The sequence below is a fragment of the Sorghum bicolor genome, chromosome 10 (assembly GCF_000003195.3).
Source record: "Sorghum bicolor cultivar BTx623 chromosome 10, Sorghum_bicolor_NCBIv3, whole genome shotgun sequence".
NCBI classification, from domain to species: domain Eukaryota; kingdom Viridiplantae; phylum Streptophyta; class Magnoliopsida; order Poales; family Poaceae; genus Sorghum; species Sorghum bicolor.
The window spans coordinates 4,561,838-4,589,417 of record NC_012879.2 but is presented as its reverse complement, the minus strand read 5'-3'; the positions used below and the strand labels follow the sequence as shown (position 1 = coordinate 4,589,417).

Sequence of the window (27,580 nt, the reverse complement as noted above, 5' to 3'; positions counted from 1 at the left end):
GCCTCGAGGTTGAGTGCTGGGCCGTGGTTATTTTTTTCTCCTTGATGAAGTCCGGCCCATCAGAATATCAGAACACTTCCATTTTTTCAGAGTAAATATTGTAGTGTGTAAATAAATCATTGGCATAGTAAAACACTGTTGCTGTGCAAATTTACGAATAAATTAGAATAAAATTAGACTAAATTAATTATTTTATGGAGTAAACTATTATGATTTAATGGTAGTGGATGGCATGTCAATGTGGTATACTAATGACGACAATTAAATGCATGTGGTAATGGACTGCTGAGGTTGATGGCTTGGGTGCCAAGGTAGAATGACTACTGGGGTTTAGATTGTATATAAGATAAGATATATAGAATTAAAATATAGATATAGATATGAATATTGATATAAATTTTCACGCATACATGTATACATTATTAATATTATTAATATCAATTAGATGTCTTTCCTCAAAAAGTAGCAGTTTGGAAATAAATACTATATTTTTTTTGAAGCAAGTATACAGTGGATTTGTTGAGAGAGTATATGAATAAGGAAATAACTACGGCACATGTCTATGTAAAATCTCGCAACTGGATGGCATTTTTATGTTATGGTTTTAGTTGTTCTACCACTTGTGCTATATGCCCATATGTCAAAATGTGTCAAACTGTCTTGAACCAAATTATAATTTTGACTGCAGAGGTTATTTTGCATGGAGGCAACATGAAGTTGTAGAGGCTGTTTGATTGTGTCACGAATCCCAAGCGTCCTCGATCGCCCGGGGTCATGGTCGTTGCCTGGTCGGCGAGCTGCCCAGGCACGATAAAGCTCATATCTGAGCATCACAAGCTCTCCATGGATCATTTAATCCATTTCTGAAAATTAACACGGGAACAATGGAAGTAAATCAACCATCAATTTCACTGAAAAGAATATTCTCGGACAGTCTCCAAGGAGATAGTAGCATCTTATCAGCAAAGTGCCCATAGAATCTCAGGAATATTAAGATCGCCTTACAGAATCATAGCTCAGAACACTGAATTCAGGTCTCAGTTTAACCAACTGAAAGATAACAATGCGATGATTGAAACATCCTATTTACAGCAGCTCAGGTATTGCGAGACAAGCATAATGGAACCATCCTAAGCTATGCTACTCGTGGAGTTACCAGAAGAAATTCCACCAAGGCCAAAAAGCAATTCTACCAGAAATTCCACCCGAGGCAAAAAGCATTAGTGCTACGTGCTGTCATCATCAGCTCCTATCTTGCTACCTGAACTAACATGTGATCTTCTACCTTCATTCCTCATCCGAGAGAAGTGTGCATTCCTGATCGAGTCACCTGTGAACTGCTATTTCTGGAGCACCACTGGGCATGCTGATTCCTATATCATTCTGAAAATGAAGGTCTCGTGAGCTTACTCCTCTTTGTTGAAGCATCTCTCTCACTCTGAATGTCTTGGGCCAAAAAGCCACTATGTTCCCTACTTTCTTTCAAAACTGCTTCTCTGCTCTGTTGTATTCCAGCAAGTGTAGGGATGCATGATGCTTTATCAGAAGTAACAGAAATCCCATTGCCACCAAAGCTAAATGATACCTTTTTTGCCAAACTGCAAGCTCTCATTGGGGATAAGACATCTGAGAGTTCAAGTTGAATGGTTCCCTTTCGTTTGCACCCCTTGGCCTGCAACTCTGATTCGCTCCCTTTCATAATGTGCAAAGTTACATTGTTCTGACCAGTTTCACTTTCAGAAACGAACCTTTGGTTCAGCACAGATGAACAACACCTATCATCCTCAGTGTGTTTTCCATTAAATGGTTTGGGAACTTGATCTTCACAACTGATGTTACTCTCCATTGTTGAATGGAAGCTTACAGTCCCCATTAAAGCTGACTGACTTCCATCACTGTCAGAGTTGCAATCATCTAGCTCGAGTGGTATGTAATCAGCATCGTCTGGCTTGTTTTTTTCTATGATATCTGGTGACTTGAAGACCACAGGCTTAGGGCAAGGGTGTAGAGGAGACTCATGTTTATGAGCAGGATGCTTGCCATTGTGTTTGGCAAACATGAATGGAATGTGTGGTAAAGAGATTCTGTTGTTGCAGAACTTAGAAGACGGATGACAAAAACCATTGCTATGAGTGTATAACCTGAATTCTCGACCAGTACGAGCCAGAGAGATATTGTAGTCCCATAAAACTTTTGATTTTGGTTTTTGGTAGGCTTGAAGCCTGATCATTCTTGAAGAAAATAAGTCCACAAGATTCAGAACCTGTACATGACAAAATCCTAAGGTCAGTAGCAAGTAATTTCTACTAACGGCAATAGCTGAATTACATCACAAATAAGAAACAGCGAACCTGTTGGTATGATATACCAAAGAAGGACCTTTGAGGCTGGAGACAATGTCCTTTAATGGCATCAGAAAATTCAGCTTCAGTTAGGGGCTTACAAAACCAAACTCTTCTGAAAAGAACCTGAATTTCAGAGACCAGGTATGCAAAAAATAAAAAGAACCTTTATCAGAATGTTCACCAAAACAAAGCAACAACTAAGTCAATGAATTAAAAAAAAAAGATTCATAGAAAGGTAACATGAAGCAATGAATAATTGGGCCTGCCAAAGAACATGAAGCACTAGACTGGTAAAACCATGAAAAAAAAGCGAAAAGCAAAACTATACTTACCTGAGCTGGTCGAAGCTTGCACAATGAAGCACATGAATCAGGAAGAATGTTCAGTGCACCATCTGAAGTTGCCTCAAATACTCCATAGAGTTTTCTCTCCTCATGCTCAAACAGAAAGAGAAGCATACCAGCTCTGATCTTCTTTATAAAAGTTGCAGCATAACCAGGTAGGGCAAAATGTTTCTGTTCGAAGAATTGCTGCTTAATCTCATGATTGCAGATGATAACTGCACCACCATATACTCCAGGATTGTTAGAGATGTCTGTTTTTTGGTGCTGCTGATTCCTTCAAAATGAAAGAAAAGACAATAACAGTACATAAACACAGCATTCAAAGATGAAATACAAGTCCCCATGCTAATAATGGTGGTTGGTGGCATTGTATACTACAGGCTCGTTAAAGGTGTTTCATTTTTGCATTGCAGTTTCCATTAAAATGGTAGAAAAGATAGTAATATGCAAAGAAGACATTCGGTAGCTAACTTCTGAAGATTTGGCAGCGACTGAACTTATAGTAAGTCTTAATATTTTCAATCATGCTAACAATGATCAAGATCTACACATACACCAACAATGACAGAATGAATGAACAAAATAAAAGCACAACGTTACTACTGACACAAAAAAATTGGTTAGCCTTCTCCATTGCAAGAAACATTGTTCGACGCACCCTCTCTGCCAATGCAGGGTTAAGGCTCGCCTCGGTTATTCCTTCCCCAGACCCCACTCATGTGGGAGCCGCTAGCATTGGGTCTATCCTTTTTTTTTCTCCATTGCAAGAAACAGATCAATAATGCTAACAGAACAAGCATGGATCAGATAATAAAAGCTTCCAAATTCCAAAACCATGGATGTTCAAAGAAAGCAATCATGAACATTGAACAGCTACTATAACTCTTGAGGGAACAATAGGCAATCTGCTATGTAGTATTTATGGTAGAGCTGGAACCAAGCATGCATCATTCTGAATTCGTAATAACAACATCAAAATCATCCATATAATAGGAGCTCGGATTGAACCCTCAAGGCCCCTGAACCAGGTGTTATCCTCTCTTCCAAAATGGTACCAACAAACTTAAGTATAAAAAACCACACATGCATCTGAAACAAGTATGTGTACCAAGAAACTCTACAGGCAACATCTCATGCCCATGGCACAGGTACCAACAAAAGAATTAACAGCCCACGCTGCACTATGTAGTGAACATCGCCCTAAACCCCACCACATTCACATCCAGGTAGCAAGAACTAAGAAGCAAACAAACAAGGTGAAATGCCAACAATTTTTCCCCAGCAAGAATAGGCAAGAAATGCATCATCAGTAAAGAATCGCACACCAAGCACAACTACACGAATCACAAAGAACCCTAACCAAACATGCCCAAGACCGTGTCACATGCAAGGACCGAGGGAGGAAGCAGGGATGAGGCAATTACACGGCGCCGTACCAAGGGTGGCGCTGAAACGGAAACCCTCCTCTCCCGCCTCCTCTCCCGCTCCTGCCTCCGCCTCTCGGCCTCCAGAACGAGCGGTGCCCCGCCTCAAACGGCTGCCTCTGGTACCCCTGCCCCTGCATCCTCCAGTTCCGACCGATCGCTCCGCTCTCCTCCTCCCACTTGTACACGTCTCCCCCGCCCCCGTCCTCCACCTCCTCCGCTTCCGCGCCTCCCCTCCAGACCTTACCCTCCCCTCCTCTCGCTTCCTTCTCCACCTCCACCTTCTCGGTGCGCCTTGCCGCCTCCCGCTCCTTCCGCCGCCATTCCTCCACCGCCGAATCCATCTCCATCGCCATCTCCCTCCCTCCCTCCCTCGTCCCGGTGCGTGCGCGTTCGCGCGTGTTAAAGCGAAGCGAGCCGCTTTGCGGAGGTGGTGGTTTAGGGGAGAGTGCGCGTGTCTTTGAGACGAAAAAATGGATTTGGTTAATCAATTGGGCCCGACTAAAAGATAGCGAAGTTGCGATCACGGCCCAAACTCCATACTGGGCTACAGCCACAGGCATCTTCCTTTTTCTAGTGCCATTTCCCTCTCGGGTCCTTTTTTTAAAAAAATTATATTTATCAGACCCTTCCTGTTCCACTGATAAAATTGACCCTTTTTAATGTAAGTGTCTAAAATTTGTAATAACTGGTGAGAATGCTAGCTTCAACTGAAACGCTCTATTTATACGCGCATAAACAGCATAAATTTAACCTATTTCATCAGCTAAAAAACATCATTCTAATTCTTATACCCCCTTTGGAACGGAGAAATAGGAATCGTGTAGAAATGGAATGATGTACTGAGTGGGTGGTACTCATCCATCCAACCTCAAATTACATCAGCTACTCATCCAGTCGTGCTACCCCATGTAAATGGAAGATCCACTTATCGAAAAGAATGTTGTTGGCAGAATTAACATTTCCTCTTGCTGCTGAGTACAGAAGTACTATTCACAACTCTGTTTGGGCAACATTTACAGGTATGGAGAATTACAGACGATGGAAAAAAAAACCCATAGAAGGTTCTGTTTAAGCTCTAGATACACAGATCACTTTGTAGCTGATGTGGCCATCAATAACATCCAACTCATCGCATATGGTGCCTGAAAGAGCAGACTGAAGTTCAGTGCATCAAGTAATTCGAAACAGAAGGAACCGTCAAAGCTGAAGGAAGATGCTCTCACCTCAGTGTTTCTTTTGTCCCACGACGAACTTTGCAGCGGATGGTTGGCAGACCAAGGCGCTGGTGAGCCTCATAGCGGTGGCATCCAGAGAAGCCTGAAGATCACACAGGAGAATATTCAGCACAGGGAAAATGGATCTAGACCACAAAATAGTGAAAGCATGAGTGACAAATTGGTTCTGGAATCTTGGACTACCCACCATAGTAGACCCCATCGACCTCCAGCACATCAATCTGCATTAGTGAAGAAACTGGCCAAGTAAGAATCATAGCAGCCAGAAAGTCCAGCAATGTGCTCCACAATGTTGCTCAGCTGCAAGGAAACAGATGTCTACAGATCCTAGCATAGCTCAATCGAATTAAATAGGTGTTTTTCTGCTCTTTGTGAGTTTATAAGAGTTTAATCAGACTACTGCATAGATTTTTTTTTCATCATTAGTAATGCATTTTTTTTCTTCATCTCATTTTCCAGATATCTGCGATGAAAAATAAATGCGAACAACCCTTATTGGATTGTGAGGAACAAATGGTCATACTTATCTCATGTTCTATCTATAGTTCTAAACAATAAAGAACAACACTTTTGAAAAAAAAGTACATCCACACATACTTAAGAGAGCTGAGAACTTTGGCATATAATGTCATATCATGAAGGGAGTACATTTTAACATGAATTTCAATGAAACACTGGGTAAATAAAAAAATCTGTTTTGCTTGTGAAAAAAAGCATATTCTTTGCGATTCAATGAATTCAGTAATGTGGAACATGTATATGCATCGGCTCAGAATTTAATCACAAGTTGATTCATATGTGCTATTCCCAAGAAGAGTGCTCAAATAAAAAAAAAGAGTGCTCAAATCTGATCAACCCATCTAGGTAGATCAGGACTAACCATAAACCAATAATTGTACTCGAGGATGAAGAAATGTAAAAGGAAAAGATACAGATATAGATACCCACAGGTACTTGGAGGCCAATGACACGGATACTGTCCATGAGTTCTTGCACCTTGACTGGATCATTGGCACGCGTTCGCATCAGTGGCCTCCGGATTTGGTCCAGTGGAATTTCCATTATCACTGGGCCCTTCTTCTCTGAGTCTGTTGTCAGGGATGGCACTGCTGCACCTGCATCGCGAAATTTTAGACCCATTTATACATTCGGCACCATGAACTCCACAGGTAATCATTTCCCACTTCCCACAAGAGAAAAGAAGACAATTTGGAGATTTACACACCACAGGGAGACATATGTTAGCATGCTGAAACAGTTGGTGTGCCAACATATGTCGTGTTTCCAAGGAAATTAAGAAGTGAGATTAGTATATCTGTATCAGGATTTTTTTTTTCGCGATCGGGTTTGTGCCCGTTTTTCATTAAGAGGAAGAGCAACAAGGTACACAAGCCTTACACGAACAAGGCGCAGGCGAGCAGCCTAACACCCACCAGGAAGATCTACTTCTACTGGAACGCGGAAAAAACTAATTACATATGGCCCTGATTTTGCGACCAGAGAACTTGCAGGGCCAGCAGCGGCGCATAGCCTGCGGACGCCCACTCCTCACCCTCGGTGGCGATCGCGGCGACTACCTCATGCACAGAAGACGGTGCGCGCCCAAATACTCTTGCGTTGCGTTCCTTCCATAGCCTCCAAGAAATTAGAAGTAGCAGGCTGTCGAACAGCCCTCGTGAGTCCACGTCAAGCCGCTTTCGCAGATCGATCCACCAATCACCTAGCTCGTGATCACCGGATGGCATCAAGTCGACCATTTGAAGACGGTCAAGGACGCCGAACCAAACCTGGCGCGCGAAAATACAAGCCAAAAACAGATGGCTCACTGTCTCGGCGTGCTGATCACAGAGCGCACAATCGTCATTGATTTGCAGGCCATGGCGCTTGCGTCGCTCCGCGGTCCAGAGCCTCCGGTGTAGGGCTAGCCAGAAGAACATCTTAATCTTTGGTGGCGCCTTGGTCTGCCAGAGCTCTTTTGCGCCGAGCAACCTGGTGGAGCCGGCAAAGAATGCACGATATGCCGAGGAAGCTGAGTACGCGCCGTCCGCGGACCACTTCCAGATGAAGCGATCTGGCAGATGAGCCTGGAGCTGAACAGAGCGCAGGATTTCCCAGACCTGCAGGTATTCACGCAGGACCTGTACAGTCAAGGCACCAGAGACATCGCGTGCCCACTGGTTGTCGAGGACAGCTTCCCTTAGCGTTCGCTTCCTCCCAGTACGCGACGTCGCCGCGAAAAGGGATGGCGCAAACCTGTGTAGCGGCCCGACCGAAGCCCAGCAGTCGGTCCACAAGCGCACCGATGCGCCGTCGCCAACCGCCACAGTGATGCTGGCCGCGCACATCGCGGCGACGCACGGCTCTGTTCGCGACGGCAGCGACGTCCAGCAACGTCGTGGCTCGGAACGAGATAGCCACTCCCATCGTAGCCTTAACGCATAACCAGCAACTCGCAGATCAATTAACCCAAGGCCACCAAGGTCAGTCGGCCGGCATACAGCAGGCCAAGCCAAACGGCAATTCCCACCGCTGCAAGAGTTATTGCCAGTCCAGACAAAGGCGCGCCTCCTTTTGTCAATCTGAGAGATGGCCCAGGCTGATAGGCAGCAGGCGATGCTCAGGTGAATGGGGATGGCTGACAGGGTGGATCTGGTTAGAGTGACCCTCCCTGCATTTGTTAGCATCCCCGCCTTCCAGGTCGGGATTCTTGCAGCGACCGCATCGATCAAAGGTTGCTCATCAGCACGGCACAGACGTCTGAGCGATAGAGGAACGCCGAGGTACTTGCAAGGGAAGTTAGAGATCGTGCACGGAAACGCTGCCTGGACAGCTTGGATCATATCGGCATCACAACAGATAGGCGTGGCGATGCACTTGTCGGGATTGCTGACAAGTCCTGAGGCGCCCGCGAACAGCTGTAGGATCTGCGTCAGGCATACGAAGTCGTCCACCTGTGGTGCCAACAATATGACAAGGTCATCTGCATAGAGTGAGGCTCGGTGCACGACGACTTGGCCTGGTAGCGGCGACAGCACAGCACGCCGGTCAGCCTCCTTGATGAGCGAATTCAGTACCTCCATAACGAGCACGAATAGCATAGGGGAAATGGGATCACCCTGGCGCAGCCCCCGCGCGTGGGAGATCCGACGTCCCGGTCTTCCATTGACAAGCACACGCGTGCTGGCAGTAGACAGGAGGATGGAGATCCAGTCCAAGTATCGACGGGGGAAGCCAAGGTGTTGCAGTACTTCCAGGAGGAAAGGCCAGCCTACTGAATCAAATGCTTTGGCAATATCGACCTTGAGTAGTATTGACGGAAATTTCTTGGAATAAAGCCATCGACACGCAAGCTGAACTGTTCTGAAGTTGTCATGTATAGCTCTATTCTTGATGAAAGCACTTTGGTTGTGCGCAACCATCTCATTCATTCTTGGCCCAAGGCGCCTAGCAAGGCATTTGGCGAACAACTTGCCAAAACTGTGGATGAGAGCAATTGGGCGGAAGTCTTTGAGCATGGTAGGGGCATTGTTCTTTCGCAGCAGCACCATGAATGCGTCGTTGAGTAGATTGAAGCTGCGTGCATCAAGCGACCATAGGGCATTCAAAGCGTTCATGACATCCCGCTTAATGGTGGGCCAAGCAGTTTTGTAGAACAGCCCAGTAAATCCGTCTGGCCCCGGTGCACGGTCGCTCGGCATCGCGTTTATCGTCTCCCAGATCTCCTGCTCGGAGAAGCAGCTGTCCATACCGGACAAATCAAGCTGCGGCAGGAGATCATCCAGCCGAATGGAGTGTGAGCGGCTGAACGGTGCGCCCAAGATGGAGTTGAAGTAGTCAAATATTACATTCGACTTGGCCTGCTCGGCGGACACCCAAGCACCGTCATGCAGGATCGCCGGTATGATGTTTTTGCGGCTCCGGTGACACGCCTGCAGATGAAAGAATCTTGTGTTCGCATCCCCCTCACGCAGGAACCTTAGGCGTGCACGCTGCCTGGCAATTGTGCGTGCCAGGGATGCAAGGCCCAGGCTCATGAGCTTAAACTGGCTGTGCATGGCGCACTCGTCCTGCGTGAGCACTCTGGTCTCCTGTTCTTTGTCAAAGTGGGCGATGAGTTCTCGTGCCATGAACAGTTGTGAGCGCACACTCCCAATGCATTTCATGCTCCAACTCTGCAGCGCTTTTGCCGTCTTCCTGAGCTTGAAATCCAGCAACCTGCAGGGATCAGCCCCCGGCAGCTCAGCGTCCCAGGCGTCTGTGACTACTTCCTGGAAGCCGTCAAGGCGAGTCCAGAATGCCTCGAAGCGAAAGCGCGACTTGGCCCAAGGCTGGGAGCACAGCTGCAGCAATAGTGGGGAATGGTCGGAGCAATCCGAGGAGAGGCAACGTAGGTGGTGAGATGGGAAAGCCTCAAGCCAGTCGACATTGGCGAAAGCTCGATCAAGACGCTCAAGCGTCGGCGTGCTTCTCCGGCTGGACCAAGTGTACAGCCGACCATTCAGATACAGCTCTTGTAGGTGTGACTCGTCTATCGCCCGACGAAACCGACGCATGGAGCGCAGGTTGAGACGACTGTTGTTCTTGTCCTCCGCGCGGTAGATTTGGTTGAAGTCACCACATACCAGTAGCGGCCCCGTGTACTGAGTACACACATCACGTAACTCAGTCAGGAAGGTCGGCTTGAGGTCTTCTAGCACAGGACCATAGACGCACGACAGGGTCCAGGAACTTGCAGGCGAGGAGATGTGGGCGATCTCCAGCGTAACTGAGTAGGAACGACAGGCATGTGCCGAGACCACCCATTCGGCACGGTCCCAAGCCACTATGATGCCCCCGGACGCCCCAATCGAAGGCAACAGTACATAATCAAAGGCCAATCCCATTAATTCAGAGGCCATAGAAGCAGTGAGTACATCCAGTTTGGTCTCAACCAGGCAGAGCACGGTAACGCGTTCCTGTAAGAGGAACTCGCGGACGACCGACCTTCGTGCTCGCATGTTGAGACCCCTCGGGTTCCAGATCATAATGTTTGAACTTAACATGGATTACAATGATCGCGACTGACGCAAGGCCGAGAAGTACACTAGGCGGCGCTAACGGCACCAAGTGCCAGCTGCTTCCTGCCATGGAACAGAACCTGCATTGCTTCCTTTGTCGATGAGTTTAGCGGGAACTTCAGGGCAGCATGAAATTCATCGAAGGAGGCTTCGTCTGGGACCTCGGTTTGTACCTCGAGGCCAAGCTTCTTCATCATGACGTGCCTAGCTTGAGCTTCTGGCTTGGCGGCACGGAACTTGCTTTTGGCCGCCAGTCGTGCGCTACGCTTGGGTATCCAGCCATCATCGTCCGCATTGTCCGCCGCTTTGGTGATACGTCGTGGCGGAGTGGATGACAGCACGGGAGCCTGCAGAGGCACCCGTAAGGAGTCGACGAAATTCCCCACAGGTGTCGACAGGGGGCAGGACGATGTCGTCTCCGGCGCACGAGAAGAGTTGTCTTCAGTGGCGTCGAACGTGGGCCGTGAGTTTGTTGGCGACGATTGTCCCTTGCTGGGGGCCTCCAGGTGCCCCCCTATGTTGAGCTCTGTCAACAGCAGCGTGTTTTCTTGGGCTGCCACATTTACTATGCTGGGCTCGTATAAGAACGCAGGCCCATCAGGCGCAGATTCGAAGCTGAGCTTTCGGCCCAACGAGGACATGAAATCTTCCTCCGGGGACCAAACAGCGGTCCCACTGGGCGCGGTGCCCGAGCAGCAGAAGCGCCGCGGGTCGCGGTCGACAGATTGGGCCACTGCGACGGGTGGCGGTGCAGCTTTAGGCACGATCAAACACGCCTCTGACCACATCGGGTCTGCCGATGTCGATCTGACAGGAGAGGGTGAGCGGCAGATGTCAACGCTGTCGATGGGGGAGCTCCGTGACTCCGCCTGTCCTGAATTCCTGCCACTGCTAGGGGGGCAGCTGTTGATGGGACGCGGCGATGCGACAGGGCAGAGGAGTTGGCCCACCAAGATGCCGCTCCCATGCTGACGTGGCAGGAATCCGGGACCCGATCCGCGGCCGAGCGTCGGATCGCTCGGCCCGCCGAAGCGCGTCGTGCGCGGCCGCGTCCCGCCGCCACCAGCGCCGGCGAGACCCGGCCAGTAGCCGTTGTTGTTGTTGTGGCCGCCGTCGGAGTCGCTACCGTCTCCGCCATGGAGGTCGCCGTCGTCGTCGTCGTCGGAGGGCGGAGGGGTGTTCCAGTCCTGGAACTCGACGATGCGCAGACGCACAAAGTACCTTAGGGCAGGTACCTCTGAATGGATGATCTCCCAAGGTCGAAGGAATAGTGGAGGTCCGCCGTCGTGCGCTTCCTCCGGCTCCGGGATGGCAAGAATCTTCTCGTCGGGAATAAGGTCGGGGTGGGCGCACCAGGCAGCAACGAAGAGTTCCCTCTCATCGTCCGGGTCACTGACGGCGTCCGGGTTGGCGATCTCCACCTTCACGCCCGATGATCCCAGCAGCACCTGCGCGACCTCCTCCGATCGCGCGTGCGACGGGATACCTTTCATTCCGACAAGCACCCGGAAGCGGAAGGCCCCAGCAGAACCTGAAATGAGACGATTCCACCGGCGCCAGCGCAAGGTAAACGGCGTACCACGCGGCTCCGGTGAACTGAGCACCCTGTCAAGGTCCGCCTGCCTGGAGAAGCGGACAATGAAGTCGTCGGGCTGGGTCCTCCGCACAGAGGCGACATCCTCATTGAGACCATAGGACGCGTGCAGGTGCTCCAGCATCATGGCAGGAGTGACGGGTGGTCGCGTCCCGACCACCATGGCGAGTAGAGCGAGTGACAAGGCGTCCTCCGCCGCCTGGATGGCTGGCGTGCGCGGCATGACGACCATCTCAAGCAGCGGGTTTCGTGCTCTTGATCTCGGGGAAGCTGGAGGCTGCGCAGCACGACGTAGGAGGGCTCGCGAGAGCCCCTGGACGCGGCCAGGAGGCGCGGCAAGACCCCCGCCAGTTGAAGCCCCGGCTTGGCCACCGACTTGGGTACCCGAGCCGCGCCGAGCGGCGCCGGCCGGCTCATCGGCCGGTGGTTCGTCCAGCCCCACAGCGACAACCGGGGTGGGAGGGCCGCATCCCGGCGGAACAGAGGGTGACCTGCCGGTGGAGGCCGAACACGCGGAGGCTGTGTCGGGCGTCGACGGCCGCGCCGCAACGACGACCGGGGTAGGAGGGCCGCACCCCGGCGGAACAGAGGGGGACCTGCCAGTGGAGACCGAACGCGCGGAGGCCGTGTCGGACGTCGACGGCCGCGCGGGAGGCCTCCTTGTGGAAGAGCGACGCCTACGCGGGTCTCCACGGCGGTAAAGGCTTCCCGGCGAACGGCCCCGCTTCCCACCGCGGACCCCGGACCTCGGCGGAAGCGGACAGTCACGCGACTGGTGACCGGCTTCGAGACAGTTGAAGCAGCGCGCCGGACCTGGACAGTTAGCCCAGACGTGGTTCTCGGATAAACAGTTGAAACACTTACCGACTAAGATCGCCGGCACCGGCCGGCTGGCCGCCGGCGCGCGCCGCCAACGACGTCGACTCTGGACAGCCCGGAATCCATCCGCGTCAGGCTGAACCGACATGCGCGCTGGGTGAACGACGATGGATGCAAGGCGAGGCGCTGGGCTCGACGGCGAGTGCTGGAGGCGGTGCGGGACCCCCGCGGCACCCCCCCTGCGTGCACGGCGACGGCGGCGCCGACGCTGACCACGGGGGCGCGGGGCCGTCGAACCTCGACCCAAGGCTGGCGAGTCGTCCAGGCTTGAGAGGGATGCCTCCGAGTCGGTGAGGCAAAGCATCCCCCCGGGACGAAGCGGAGATCCGGCGAAAGGTGCAGCTTCAGGGTCCAAGGAGCTTGCGCGCAGCACAAGGGAGGCCTGCGCGGCGGCGGCGAGAGGGGGCAGTTGAAAGGTGGCCGCTGCCCCCGACAAGGGCTCCTCGGCCTGAACTTGCAAAGCCCAAGAGAGACGGGAACGGTCCATGGCGGTCGGGAGACGGACCTGGGACTTGTGGCGGGCGCCGGGGAGCCCGACGGCCGGGGCTGGTGGACGCCGGGGCCGGGTGGCCGCCGGCGGTGGGACGGGGGAGCTCAGTCCAGGTTCAGACGGCGTGATGGCATTGGCCCCGGGAGGCCGGCAAATCGCCGGCGGGTTGATGGGCCGGGGTGTTCGCCCTGGCCGAAGCCCTGAAACTCGCCGTGCTGGGTTTTCACGGAGTCAGAGCGGCAAAGGGGTGTGCAAAGATGCACGCTACCACAATCTGTATCAGGATTCACGAGATATATGTTCTTCAGGAGACTCATCCCCTAAAGTTTTTTTTCTTAATTTCTTTGTAGCTACTTCTGTATCAGGTAGTGTGAATTTACTGAAAACAGTCAGAAAAATTCACACTACCTGGTACAGAAGTAGCTACAAAGAAATTAAGAAAAAAAAAACGTACTGTACTCACGAGCCGTTTTGGGCTAAAAAATTACTGAAAACACTAAAATAAACTTCCATTGAGTTTGATGGAATCAAGAAACCACAATTTATTTTCTTGAATGAAGCAACACACATGGACTGAAAGTTCAGTAACACTACATCAGTTCTTCAGCTCAAGAGATACCAACTTCGTGGACTGAACTCAAGCACATACAGTCCACTAATTCAAAAACAAGAACCTACTGCAGTACAAGAAGGGATCGAACAAAAGGGGATCATGCAGGTACCGTTGGAGAAGGAAGCGGAGAGCACCAGATTCCTGCTCCTCCTCCCGCTCGCGCTCCTTCCCCTTCCTCGAGCGAAGGAGGCGTATGGGACCGCGCTGCGGGGGACGAGGACGCCGGGGCCCATCGCCAAATCCAGGGTCGAACTCGACGCCATTGCTGCCGTGCTGCTGCCCGGTTTGTTGCTGCCGGCCCCCCGCCGAGACCGAGAGGCCGTGTAGCGTGTGGGAGTGTCGCGTCGATGTGTGCCACAAGAGTTCCCTGGGCTAGATGTTAGAGCAAATGGGCCGATCAGACATGAAAAGGCCTCATTCGAGGGTCCCGTCGTCTTTTTACTCTGATCTGTCGAATGTTGTTATCGAAGAATGGCGACTGTAACGATTGCAATTTCACTTTCAGGGCATAAACGTGCATGTACAGGTGAAAGTTTGGATCCTTTTATTCGGGAGAATTAGAACGTACTTAGACTAGGCTATTTGATTTATAATTTAACATTCCACGACTTTTAAAACTTCACACGCAAACCTATCTTAAATTCATAGGGTGGGGGAAAATTGATTCTATATATTACCATGTTATGTTTTTATTTTACAATTTATAACACGTTTTTCAATTTGCTCCCCTACGATATAGAAGTATAACACATAAACATCTTTCTCGTATGACCTATAGTAATATACAAATATATTTCATATACAACCATATTAGCCTAATTAATGTGTCTAAATTATTATTATTAAAATAAATTCAGTTTCAAAGGGGCCTTAGAGAAATGCATGTAAGTTGCCCACACAATATAATCTACAAGCCTACAACAGCTCTTCAAAATAACAGGGAAAAATGTTCACCCGTTGCTCAAATAGTTAAGTATATATATTTTGTACATGTTAAACCTAAAAAACATAGGAGCTGCCTTTTCGCTTGGACAAGTTTCTCGTGATCATGTGTGCAACATAATCAGGGTCGTCAGTGAAATATTTTCGACCTCTGTAGCGGGATGCCAGTTCAAAATTCCTGAGGGAACAGGGGTCGCCTGTTATCTTTTCAGCGTTAACCCTCTTCCCACACATTATCATCTTCATCATCGCCAGATTCGTGGGCCTCCGCATTCAAATCTGCCAATTTGTATGTTTCGGTTGCATTTCCTACACATTTTGAAATAGATTAGGCTAAATAGTGGATGCAAAATCTACATGGGTATATTAACTACGCAAGTGGAGGTTCAGACATTATATATAACTGAAACAGATGATGAAATTAAAATTGGACTTTGAAGTAGGGGTAGAAACACCAAATTCCCAAATTAAAAAAAAAAGTCATCACCAGAGGGTAGTCTCTGTCGAAGTCTAGTATCATAATTGGGTAGCTGATAACTTAAGTTCCAACAGCTATTTATGGGTATCCAGGCCAAAAACTTTACTCCATCAGGTCCCTATTCTAGACCCTATATTTGGTTGGGCACCCCGCACCCATATTTCTCCCTCAGGTCTCATTCTCGTTGGCCCAACAGGACAGCCCACATCCTCCATCGTGTGTCCTACCTTCAACGCATGCTCTCTCTCTCTCTCTCTCTCTCTCTCTCTCCCTACACGTGCACGACACCCTACTGTCACCGGCTCGATCCTCCAATTGCGTCCCTATCCAAAGGAAGAAGAAAAAGATAATGACGAATGAGTCCCTTCTGTCATTCTCTACCGGAGTAAGTTTGGGGGCCCAAATTTGGTAGAGTTGAAGCAAATCCATTGAGCCCCAAGAAGTAGGCGGAGCATCTAAAACAAAAGTAGAGGCCTTGTTTTTTGTTTTTGGGGCTACTACTGGAGTTGCTAACCAGACATCTGACACCCTTCATAAAAGTGTTACAGCTACTCCCTCCATGTTGCTATTTGTTGAAGTATCAATATTTTATCTTAAAGGAACTTTAAATACAAATGTATTGATACAAGTTTTATGTACTAAACTTTTATAGTTGAATAATTGTTGGTCACGGGCTCACAATTTGTAAATTTTGACTTTTCCCTATACAAAATGCTTATCAAAAGTAAAAGATAGTGGATGTTTGATATCAATGAGATGATGACAAGGGATTCGTAGCTATCAGAAAACATGTCCCAGTTGTTGATTAGAGTAAGTCCAAGAACCTCTTTATATCCATCTATTGATAGGAATAAAGATTTTGGTAAAGAAAATGCCCTACAATTTCTCTAATTAAACATCCAAATATTGTCACTCTTTATTCATGATTTCTCACTGGTCAAAGATGGACAACGTGGTTAGCTCTCTAGAGAGCACACAAGATATATAAAAACTTTTGGAGGTTGAAAAGATATAAAGACCTATTTTTATTGACTCCAATGAGGATTTAGAGAGCGAGTTTAAGAAAAACTCTTGGAGATACTCTTAGACCAGTATTTGAGCAAGGCTTATAATAGAAAGAAAAGAAAAAATCTCAAATACATGTACACATTTTATTCAAGGAAATTCAAAAAGGTTAATCAGATACATGGATTTCCATGACATTATTGTCAATTTGCTATTTATTGTATTAGACAATAATTCAGGTATAGTTTGAAGATAGGTTGGAAGACCAGTTGTTACCTATACAAGCATTTCAGATACAGAATATAGAAAACTTAAAATGGTTGAAGCTAAAAGATATGAGTAAGCAAAAGATACATGTACGTGTAGGTTGATGCTCTTCCCATTCAATAGTGTTATCATCATCGTCCCGCTTGTATTTCTTGCCCACCTGGCGTTCAGTTTGAGAATCTGGGACAAAAATCTTGCATTCCTCCTGCATTCTCTTTTTTGTTGCTTCCTCTTCCTGCTTTTTCCTCAAGGGCTCATAATAAGCCTTTATGTATTCTTCCTACTGTAAAGTCCGTATATGTTAATTTCTGAGCTGGCCCGTTCACTTTGATCATCTTTCCAGTCATGTTTCTTGTCATCTTTGGCTTCAGATTTTTCAAGATTTTGTGGCTCAATTTTCTCTCCTCTTTGTTCCTTTGTAAGATTCATGCCATCTTTGATCATCCATGGAGGTAAGACTTTTAGTTCAGAACCATTTTTACCTGATTCAACATCTTCTTTCGCACTGGTAGTCAACAGATAAACTTCAACCTAAAAAATAAAACAGATATCTCACCTACAAAAGCAAAGGTATGGCCATAAAGTGCAACAACTATATGTGACACAAGGTAAGCACATGTGCGGTGACCCTATATTAAACATATAAATACATTAGTGAAATTTTTTTAAAGGAGATATCATAACATCATTGAACAAAAGTTACAAATGTGGAAACTTTTGATTCGATTCAAGGAGTTTTTCTTATTCTGATGGATAGTAGGGAAAAGAAGAGTGGACTTTTGCACAAATAATGGACTAATATGATTCTCACAAGTTGATTGGGATATGAAAAATAGTTGAAATCTAACTTAATTATGTTGGATATACAACCAAGAAGATTCAGTAGCACTATATGAAAGTCTTACCTTTGTCTCTCTAATGAATGTCGATGTACCATACTGCCCCTTGTGAATTCCTAGAAGAACCAGCTGCAGGGTCACCGATTGCAAAAGCACCAATATTTGCTCTTTCCCATGTTTGTAGACTCCCAAACTCAGATTCTTCACTATATCAAGTTGTGCAACCAATGGCTTCAATTGCTCCTAATGTAATAGAAAAACAATATAAAGATCATACCTCAGATTCTTAAGGCCTTGTTTAGATCCAAAAAGTTTTTAGATTTTGGGTGAGACTAGAAAAGACCTAAATACCAAGAACAAGATTCTGAGACACTGGTTGATAGATCAGTATACATGCAATCACCTCCAAAATGTTGCATATAGAATACTATTAATTCTTTTCCCAATAATCTTTTTTACCAAAGAGACTAATATTCTCAATTTCTCATCCAAGCACTTGTAGTGACATCAGTCAAGCTATTTCTTGACTCTAGGCAAATAGACTATATAAATTCTAAAAAACTGTAATTAGACAGCAAGGACATGAAACGATTTAGAGCCCAATTCAACCCCCATCCTCTTGGCCCACTCGATTCTTGCACTAGATTCACTCATGGAGCCATATATATATAGTAAATGGGCCCCTACTATATGCAAATTTAAAGATACAAAATTGTAGAGATTAACCCAAATTCTTGGTCATCATGTCAATTAGTTAATATGAGCCCCTATAAGCGTTGTAAGTAGACCACCGATGGTTTGTGTCATATTGACTATAAGTGGTACATGACATAGTCATAATCTTATTATGAATATTATATATAACTGCTCAATATTGTATCATGAGAAAAATAGGCATATATATATATATATTTGAATTGTCCATGATCATTTATGTAGTAGCAACTATTCAAGGCATTTGGATAGAGATGGATACATATCTTGTAAGCGTATGATACTATGAAGCGCTGCAATCATGAAAATCTGCCACAGACAATAGATTCAACTAATAGTATTCGATCAAGCCCCCAGTATACTACTATACTGTGTGCCTTAGAGCGGTGGCGATGGTGGTATGTCCATGCACATCCACACTTCTAGCCCCATCAATGGTTACATACATAAGTGTCCACACGTGTCCCTTGACACCTCATTTCCATAACCAAAGTGGGCTAGTATTAGATCTATGAGATAGAGACGTGTTATCTTAACATTATTCCTTATGTATAAAAAATATTTGCATGACTCAATATCTTCTAGTATTATATTAAAATCCACAGTTTGCTCGATACTGGAGTGAGATAATTAATGAAAACGAGGACAAATAGATTCGCCACATGGCCTATAAATACATGGCCTTCTAATTTCCATTCTCCCCACACCAACAACTGCATTGAGAGTTCATAATATCATCTATTGTGTGTAGTACTTATGGATCCCAACTATGGAGAGTGGAATGCCTCTGAGATCAAAATTGTGAAAGATCTCATCGCTAGCCACAATGCCAATAGCACCTCTGCTAATGACATAAACAATAAGCAAATTGACATTGTGGATGTGCTCCAAGCAAGGTTTCCTACAAAGGAGAAGCATAAGGTAACCAACTTGTATGCTGATCTCATGGTGGAGAATATGCATATGATGTTGAGCGGCAACCAACATGCAATGGTGAGTAGCAAGCTTGTTAATGACAAGTTTAGGATGCCAGTGGAGCATCCAACTATGGACGTCTCAAGTGGTGATTTGGTGGAGGAGAGGAAGGCCAAGAGGAAGGCAGGGGAGGATTCACATAGCCAACCAGATCCTCAGAAGGAGAGGCAGCGCCGGAGGTTTTGGACCACAGATGAACACAGGTTAATGATTTCTCTATCTCACATACTCATGAGTTTTTATCCATTTATTTCTTTCTTCTTATTTTGGTAATGCTTGTCACATATTTCATGCAAACTATTATTACATATATTAGAATGATGTGCTGGGTATTGATTATGATGATGGATTTGAGAATTCATCATTGATAATGAGTGTGTATATTATGCAATTTTCATTCTCAACCATGTCTCAATGTAGGAATTTCCTCTACGGTTTGCGTGCATTTGGTCGAAGCGACTGGAAGAACATCTCCAAGCACTTCGTTACCACCAGGACACCAGTGCAAATCTCTAGCCACGCCCAAAAGTATTTTCGCAGGATGGAGAACACTACCAAGAGGCAGCGCAGCAGCATCAATGACGTTGGCCTCTGTGATGATGAGCCCAAGGTGCAAACTAATGCTTCAAGCCTACAGGGGTTCACCTTCACCAATGGAACCTACAACTCAAACCACTATGGCTCCAACAACAGCCAATTTGTCGCCATGAGTAACCTGGCCAAGCAGATGTGGTTTCCATCATTATGTTGTACTGGACAGGCAAGCAGCAGCAGCAGTAACCAAGCCACTACCTTAAACAGAGGTGAGGCTGGTGGTTCTTATGTGGCTCCAAAGATGGAGGGGGCTGAGAGCAAAACAAAACTGAGTAGTGGTGAAGCGGAAGATTTTCTTTTTGATAAATGGATGATGAGGAAGTAGGTATTACATCTAGCCTAGTACCCTTTGACATGGCAACCTATTAGTCGATCTGTCATATACATGCAGATTAAGTGCTATGTCCTATAGTAGGGAGGGAACAATTTCTTTATAGTGAAACTTTTTGTGTTACTATTATATGTGTGTGGTCGTGTTATAGTGTGATGCCTTTGCTTGTGTTCTTTCATATATCGTCTATACCCTATGAGGATTTAAAAATAAAGATATGTTTTGAATTTTGATATTTAAGAGCTCATTTGGATCAATCATTCTCTACGGGGATTGGAGGGAATTAAAGATGAAATAGACAGCAGGTTAGTGCACTTCATCATCAAACAAGAAAAAAAAATTAATAAAATGCAGTAGGCAAACGACATATATTCACGTGTAAAAACTTGATTAAGAACTACTCAATTCATTCCAAATTATAAGACGTTTGACTTTTCGGACACTAAGTTTGACCACTCATCTTATTCAAAAATTTGTGCAATATATTACTCCCTCCTTTCAAAAATCTCCAGCATTTAAGCCCTGGATGCAATGACCAAGGAGCATGGAAACATGCAGCCTGAAGCGCCGATTTTCATTTAATCGTCATGCATGTCTGAACGTCTGGTGTCCGTTCGTTTGTCCGAGTAAACATCGCTGAAAACGCCGTTAGCGCATGCAAGACCGAGCGCCCGCACTCACGTATGCATTCTAACATGCATTCTAACGGGAGGAAACAGAGGGGCTAGTCGAAGCGATGGGCAACAGTGCAGAAGTGAATGCGTACGCGTACGAGGAGCTGCGCGGGTGCTTGGAACGATGCAGGAGCGTGGTCCCAGACTTAAACGACGGAGACTTTTGAAGAAAAAAAATTACTAATATGCTGGAGATTTTTGAAAGAAGGGAGTACTTCCTTTGTTATAGCTTGGTTTATTAATAAAAGTTCTTCAAGAATGACTTAAATTTGACTATTGTTTGCATAAATTTTTTGAATAAGAAGAGTGGTCAAACTTAGGATAAAAAAGTTAAATGTCTTATAATTTGAAATGGAGGGAGTATATACACCCACATGCATGCAGTTAGCGTAATAATTGCATAACCGAGCATGGTAAGGTGATTTTCAATTGCCACGTATGACTAATGTCGTCTCCATTATTATTTTTTTGCGAGATCACGATGAACCAATTATTAATAGAAAAAAATGTGTATGCCACCCTACCCTAACTTATCGTGTCCATCGACCCCGAACTTATCGTGTCCATCGCCCCGATGGCAAGGATAGGATAGGGACGGTGCTGCAAATTGATAACCACGGTTCTTCTTTAGTCTTATTATTTTTATTTAGTTATACTAGAGGAGAAACGTGAATACAAGGACCATCTCCATCTTTACCCAATGGTCTTCCGAGAGGCCCTCATACTCCCCGTTTCCCGGCTACCTTCGACCCCAGCAAATTTAAAAGGTGACCCCGGCAGCGGGCAGCCCAGCCCGCAAGAGAAGTCGTTTCTTCTCATCCTTTGCACAGGCAGGAAAGCCGCAAGGGCAGCGCACAACATGTGTATGTATGTATGTATTATATTCTGAATGCAAAAGCTAGCGGTAGTGTTTCTATGCATTGGGCATTGGCTCATTCCAGTAAGTTGTCAGAACATTTAAGAAGATATTGAAGTGTATCAAACACCAACTTTCTAGGTGTGGTGTTATCGAATGATATGTTGTACTCCCTCCGTCCACGAAAGAGTCAATTTCTAGAGTTGTCCTAAGTCAAATTTTTTAAACTTTGACTAAATTTCTAGAAAAAAATGCTAAAATTTATGGTATCAAATTAGTATCATTAGATTCACCATTAAATATATTTTTATATGATGTGCATTTTATATTATAGATGTTGTTACTCTTTTCTATAAAGTGACACGGATTCTAGGAATTGACTCTTTCGTGGACGGAGGGAGTACCACACCTAGAGCGCCCCAATGCAACATATTCGATTGATAAACTCACGCTCACCAAACAGTTTTCTGAGGTAGCCTGAGGCTGAATAAAAATCTTTGATAATGTTAAAAACTTGCACTCTCAAAGCAAACGTAAAAACGTAGCTTCGATCATCCATACAGTAGTGTTACAAACAACTTGTGGTCCACATTTTTGCATAAAGTATAGCTTAAGCATAGTAGTTCAAGCTTGACTTTTTCTTCGCCTGGACCTGTACGATTCCTTCATTGAAGTCCTCATGTGTTACCTGTGCAAGCAAGCATCAGGTTAGGAAATCAAAATCATCACAAAAATGAAAAATAAACAGGTCAATAATCAACCTACAGAAGTCATCCTCCATCTATCTATGTAAGGGATTGTGGTCCTACCACATTCGCAAAGGAGCTAATATAATGGAATTGTGCATATGGAGGAGCAGAAGGCTCACCTCTGTAGCATCCCGGCGTAGAGCGAGCATACCAGCTTCTACACAAACTGCCTTTAGCTGTGCTCCGTTGAAGTCGTCTGTTGAGCGAGCCAATTCTTCAAAGTTGACATCGGGATTTACATTCATTTTTCTTGAATGGATCTACAGAGCACCATACATAGCAACATTAGTTAGTAAATAGCCTACTGAGTAAAGCAAAAGTATCGTTTGACAAACTTCAGCAAATTGAACATAAGTTGTGGAGACCAACTTGCAAGATTCTAGCTCTTGCTTCTTCAGATGGGTGAGGGAACTCAATCTTTCGGTCCAACCGTCCAGATCGCATCAGAGCAGGGTCAAGGATGTCAGCACGGTTCGTTGCAGCTATGACCTTTATTCTCTCATCACTGCTGAATCCATCCAGTTGATTCAGTAATTCCAACATGGTTCGCTGAACTTCTCGATCACCGCTAACTTCACTGTACCAAGAGAACAAAAATATGGAACATACATCACATATGCTTCTTCGCAATAAGAACAATTTGTTTACACTAAATTGAAACATAAAAAAGTGTTCTACTTTCTGTGATCCTGTGCAGACAATTAACATTTTCATCTCATAGAGTATCATCAGCCAAAACAAGAATAAAACAGTGCAAGGGCTGAAATGTCATAAAAGACATACCTATCAAATCGCTTGGTGCCAATGGCATCTATCTCATCAATAAATATAATACAAGGAGCTTTCTCTTTCGCAAGCTGGAATGCATCCCGGACAAGCTTTGCTCCATCTCCAATAAACATCTGAACCACCAAGAGCATCATTACTACTCTACTCGAAAGTATAAACTATGCTCATGATAACATCAGAATAAAACAGATTTTGCATGGCAGAGCAATATCTCCAATGTGTCTTGAATGAAAATGGACCAGATGGTCAGTGTTAGTCATGCAATCAGAACAATATTTTAGTTAAACTGCTAAACCATTCAACTTTTATTCCAAATCCAATTATTCAATATACAGACAACAAATGATATACAAATCCTTTATAAAGTGTCACATAACTGACTGAACTTCAACAGAGAAATTTTGGACTAACAAACTCCATAATAACAGAAAGATGAAACCCATAGATCCATTTCCTCAATGGTAACAATATGGTATGTACAAAAAAATTACTTAGACAATTCAGGAACACACTAGCCCTAGAGGTAACAAAAAAAAAGCTGTGTTCAGAAGGTAGAAAGCACCAAGACATTCCAAACTTGGTTCTGAGAACCTTGGCATAAGGAAATATTGCTTTAAGACCAATGCTACGGTACAGGTGACAACTGAAACGAACAAAATAACAGCACTTTCTGAAATGGAAACTCAAAAGAAACAAAAAAGTTATTCATGTACATAAAAAAAGGAAATTAACCAGGATGATGCGATGAAAAAATGAAGCTATGGCAGAAAGCCAACAATAACTCGAGGAAGGAACAAAGAGCAACAGAAGTTGCAGTATAAATATGGTAACATCAAATGGAGCAACAGTGTACCACAGGATTCAAATCAGAAAAAAACAATACCTTAACACTGAAAAGACATGCAGCGATATAACTAAGACAAAAAAAGGAAAACAAAGCTTCTCGGGTAAACTGATTACCTGCACAAGTTGTGGACCAGCTAATTTCAGAAATGTTGCATTCGTCTGTGCAGCACATGCACGAGCCATGAGTGTCTTGCCAGTTCCTGGTGGTCCATACAAAAGAACTCCTTTTGGAGGACGAATACCCAACTTCTGGAACCGGTCTTTATGTGTCATGGGCAGAACAATTGCCTCCACAAGCTCTTGAATCTAAACTCAATCAAATAAGATTCAAAGGATACAAGTAACAGATAAGCAACTGGGCATTATTCATCTCTTGTATGGAAGACTGATGGAACTTGCTCAGCTATTCCCTAAAGAGCAACAATTGACTCGAAATATTGTCATATGATAAATAGGGAACTAACAAAGTTTCAGCATTCACTCAGTACAATACCTGCTTTTCAAGACCTCCAATGTCATTATAATCTTCGGTGGGCTTTTCATCCACCTCCATTGCCTTCACTCGAGAATCATACTCTGATGGCAATGTATCTAGTATAAGGTAGCTATCTTTATTTACTCCAACCAGATCACCAGGCTTTAGCTTGTCAGGGTCCACTAGTCCAACAACAGGAAGGAATATAGTCTGCAATCATCAAGGCCATAAACGAAGATTTTGCAGCAGTGAGTTTGATTCCCTAAACTCAAGACCATACACAAAAGGTAGCTCATAAAATGTTTCATTGCTTTAAATTTTGAGTATCGAACATGATTCGACAAGAGATGTGGAAGAGCTAGAATTAAGACACCCACACCTGCAAGGCCAGGCAGGTGAACACAGAAGAAAAGATATCGAATTGCTGATTTGGAGCAGAATGTAAGCAGGACAGGCATATTACAGAACTGTTTCTTTTCAAAAATAAATAAATAAATAAAAACTTAGCCAATTATGACTGCTTCAGCATATTTCAGCTTTGCAGTTATATACAATTCGTTAATGGAATAATCCATAAACCAGAACCATTACAACATGAAGTTGTTACTAGGGTCAGACATGCCAATCCATCTATACCTAATAAGTTATTTTCATGTGATAAATCTTCAGACTGTATGCATATTAGTGGTCAAATATTTAGAAGGTGGACTGCATACAGCATATGGACACACAAAAAAAAAAGAACAGCAAAAGACATGACCCTGATCAGAGAATAGATTGCTCACTTGTCTTGTGGAGGTCTTCAGAACAACACATTTTCCTTTCCTTTGTGAGTCTAAATCAATGTTAGCACCATCCTCCTCAGCTTCATCCTCAGGGTTCATTTCCAAGATCTAAAACAGTTGAGAAAAAGGACAAACCATATGAGTAACCCATAAACAAAAGAAACAATGTACAGACAACTTGCATAACAAGTACCAAATGATAAGGAAATAAAAATTTAGATATCATCATCTCCAAAGGACGAGGAGTGCAGCACAGTAATCTACTAGAATACATGTCACAGTTCATTTAAGACGTGAGATACTTGAATGCTCCACAGATCCACAGATCTATAGAACCATCAAGTCTTCGAAATTTATTATTGTATAGGGACTTATAGACTGGAAATTTTGAAAGCTAAGGTAGTTGAAAAAAACCAGTTTCAAGTTCCAAGTTTCTGAATATCTAGATTCCTAACCAGATCACAGTTACTCAAATTAAAGAATCACTGCTATACTAAAGACAAACTACCCTAACTAACTTGAAGTGGCTGAGCAAGAGGCACGTGTGTTCTGTTCCGAATTAAGTGTGGTGCCGCCTTGGTGCATATAAAGATCTAATCTAATATGAATTATCCGGGGGCAAACACAATATAATAGCACAAGCAGTTATATAAGTATGCTATATCACACCAAATCATGTGATAATAGACCAAATCATTTACACTCATTCACTTCCCTGGCCTCAAATTAACCAAGGATAACAACCACACGCAGGAAATTCACAGAATGGAAGAAAACTGAACCTCAACGATGTTGCCGACGAGGTAGGGCAGCTGCTTGTTGAGCTTAATTTTCTCCTGATTTTCCTTAATCTTCTCCTTGAACGACTCCAACTCAAGGTTTGTCCGCTGCAACTCGTCCTGGGTACCGCCGGAGAAAAAACCAAACAAACCCCACGGATCAGGCGCAGACCCTAGCGCCGAACGAACGAGGATTACAAAGCCGCGGGGACAGACCGCGGGGATCCGATCTAGGACTGGGCTCGCTCACCTTGAGGACGCGGATCTCGTTGTCGAGGAGGCGGGAGGCCCGGATGATGTCCTCCGTGGACATGGAGGCGAGCTGATCGTCCTCCGCTTCGTCAACGGCCATCGCCGCCGCCGGGGCCGGGGCGCCGGATGACGACATCACCGGCGGAGTAGGGTTTCGGAGTTGGAGCTGTCGACGAGAAGACGCGAGTAGCGAGAACGAGCGAGTTTGGTGTGTTCTGCGTTTTTCTTTCGCGAGCGAAAGTGTGGCAGTATACTCCGTATATAAAAAGTTGTCAATTATGGACTAATGAAACTCAAAAGATTCATCTCGCAAATTACAAACAAACTGTGCAATTAGTTATTTTTTATCTATATTTAATACTTTATATATATGCCGCAAGATTTGATGTGATAGAAAATTTTGAAAAAATTTTGGTTTTTAGGTGCAAATAAACAAGGCCTAAAACTTTTAAACTTTGACTAAATTTCCAAAAAAACAAAATTTATAATATCAAACCATTATCATTAGATGTGCCATATAATATATTTTTATAATGTATTTATTTTTATATCATAGATGTTGTTATTTTTTACTATAAAATTAGTCAAACTTAAAAAATGACTAATACGGATAGTAGTAATTGATTTATTTGGAAACAGAAGAAGTATAAGATATTTTGATTTTTTTTGTTTTTCATTATATAACTACATATAGTGCATGTCTAAGTGTACGGTTAAAAGATATGCATGTATCTTAGAAGAACCAAAGCAACTTATAGTTTATAGTAAATGGAATACTATTTATGATAGTTCCAAACAAATATCATTAGATCCCACTAAATATATTTTTTGCAGTATGTTTATTAAATAGTATTTTAATTTAGTCTAGTATAAAATGGTTTGGTTTAGACCAAACATAGATTGTATTTTTCTTTTAGAATGAAGGTAGTACTCTATTTTTTTATCCTTATTATGGCTTTGACTTGCACATGTCAATGCAATGGAGCTCCGACACAATTTTTACCATGAATTCTCTATAGATATGGTTGAGAGAAACTCTAAACTTTCAAATAGCCAATGCAACTCTAAGCTGCTAATTGACCACCCTTTGGCCCACAATCACCTCCATGACCACAAGGCCACAACCGAGGAGCTAACTAAATTAGTGTCATAATACCTATACAGGTGCAGATGTTTACTGAAAAATATTGTACTACTAAAAAAAGACTTATTCAGCAACTTGTGTAAAGTCATGCAAATATGATAA

General features: G+C 44.8%; 4 protein-coding genes and 1 pseudogene across 5 annotated transcripts; 1 reads left to right on the top strand and 4 right to left on the bottom strand.

Moving 5' to 3' along the window:
* Window positions 886-4,469, bottom strand: LOC8076175. Its single transcript, XM_021449741.1, has 4 exons — window positions 4,114-4,469; window positions 2,678-2,963; window positions 2,352-2,468; window positions 886-2,263 (listed from the first exon to the last, which is right to left on the bottom strand). The coding sequence occupies exons 1-4, from the start codon at window positions 4,467-4,469 to the stop codon at window positions 1,379-1,381; spliced, it is 1,644 nt and encodes a 547-aa protein (XP_021305416.1). The 3' UTR covers window positions 886-1,378.
* On the bottom strand, window positions 5,014-14,353 carry LOC8076174 (sulfiredoxin, chloroplastic/mitochondrial). Of its 2 annotated transcripts, XM_002436533.2 has the most exons (5): window positions 14,094-14,353; window positions 6,300-6,466; window positions 5,539-5,572; window positions 5,340-5,433; window positions 5,014-5,258 (listed from the first exon to the last, which is right to left on the bottom strand). In XM_002436533.2, the coding sequence occupies exons 1-5, from the start codon at window positions 14,245-14,247 to the stop codon at window positions 5,243-5,245; spliced, it is 465 nt and encodes a 154-aa protein (XP_002436578.1). In that variant the 5' UTR covers window positions 14,248-14,353; the 3' UTR covers window positions 5,014-5,242. The 2 variants fall into 2 exon arrangements, with proteins under 2 accessions (XP_002436578.1, XP_021306098.1); XM_021450423.1 differs by lacking the exons at window positions 5,014-5,258; window positions 5,340-5,433 and having other exon boundaries at window positions 5,553-5,651; window positions 14,094-14,336.
* LOC8076173 lies at window positions 15,141-18,169 on the bottom strand (annotated as a pseudogene).
* Window positions 18,986-20,123, top strand: LOC8076172 (probable transcription factor At5g61620). The gene is made up of 2 exons (XM_002437887.1): window positions 18,986-19,407; window positions 19,625-20,123. The coding sequence occupies exons 1-2, from the start codon at window positions 18,986-18,988 to the stop codon at window positions 20,121-20,123; spliced, it is 921 nt and encodes a 306-aa protein (XP_002437932.1).
* On the bottom strand, window positions 22,097-26,581 carry LOC8075532 (26S protease regulatory subunit 6A homolog). Its single transcript, XM_002436530.2, has 9 exons — window positions 26,333-26,581; window positions 26,086-26,202; window positions 25,304-25,411; window positions 24,537-24,728; window positions 24,158-24,349; window positions 23,192-23,310; window positions 22,778-22,985; window positions 22,528-22,668; window positions 22,097-22,347 (listed from the first exon to the last, which is right to left on the bottom strand). The coding sequence occupies exons 1-9, from the start codon at window positions 26,468-26,470 to the stop codon at window positions 22,270-22,272; spliced, it is 1,293 nt and encodes a 430-aa protein (XP_002436575.1). The 5' UTR covers window positions 26,471-26,581; the 3' UTR covers window positions 22,097-22,269.

Coding starts and splice junctions, on each gene's coding strand:
- LOC8075532 (XM_002436530.2), bottom strand. CDS start 26,470: ATGTCGTCATCCGGCGCCCCGGCCCCGGCGGCGGCGATGGCCGTTGAC. Junction 24,729..25,303: donor TGAAGACCTCCACAAGACAA/GTGAGCAATCTA, acceptor TGATGATTGCAG/ACTATATTCCTTCCTGTTGT. Junction 22,348..22,527: donor TACGCCGGGATGCTACAGAG/GTGAGCCTTCTG, acceptor TTGCTTGCACAG/GTAACACATGAGGACTTCAA.
- LOC8076172 (XM_002437887.1), top strand. CDS start 18,986: ATGGATCCCAACTATGGAGAGTGGAATGCCTCTGAGATCAAAATTGTG. Junction 19,408..19,624: donor TGGACCACAGATGAACACAG/GTTAATGATTTC, acceptor GTCTCAATGTAG/GAATTTCCTCTACGGTTTGC.
- LOC8076174 (XM_002436533.2), bottom strand. CDS start 14,247: ATGGCGTCGAGTTCGACCCTGGATTTGGCGATGGGCCCCGGCGTCCTC. Junction 5,573..6,299: donor TCATTGGCCTCCAAGTACCT/GTGGGTATCTAT, acceptor TCACTAATGCAG/ATTGATGTGCTGGAGGTCGA. Junction 5,434..5,538: donor GGTCGATGGGGTCTACTATG/GTGGGTAGTCCA, acceptor TGTGATCTTCAG/GCTTCTCTGGATGCCACCGC.
- LOC8076175 (XM_021449741.1), bottom strand. CDS start 4,469: ATGGCGATGGAGATGGATTCGGCGGTGGAGGAATGGCGGCGGAAGGAG. Junction 2,964..4,113: donor CACCCTTGGTACGGCGCCGT/GTAATTGCCTCA, acceptor TTCATTTTGAAG/GAATCAGCAGCACCAAAAAA. Junction 2,469..2,677: donor GCAAGCTTCGACCAGCTCAG/GTAAGTATAGTT, acceptor TCTGAAATTCAG/GTTCTTTTCAGAAGAGTTTG.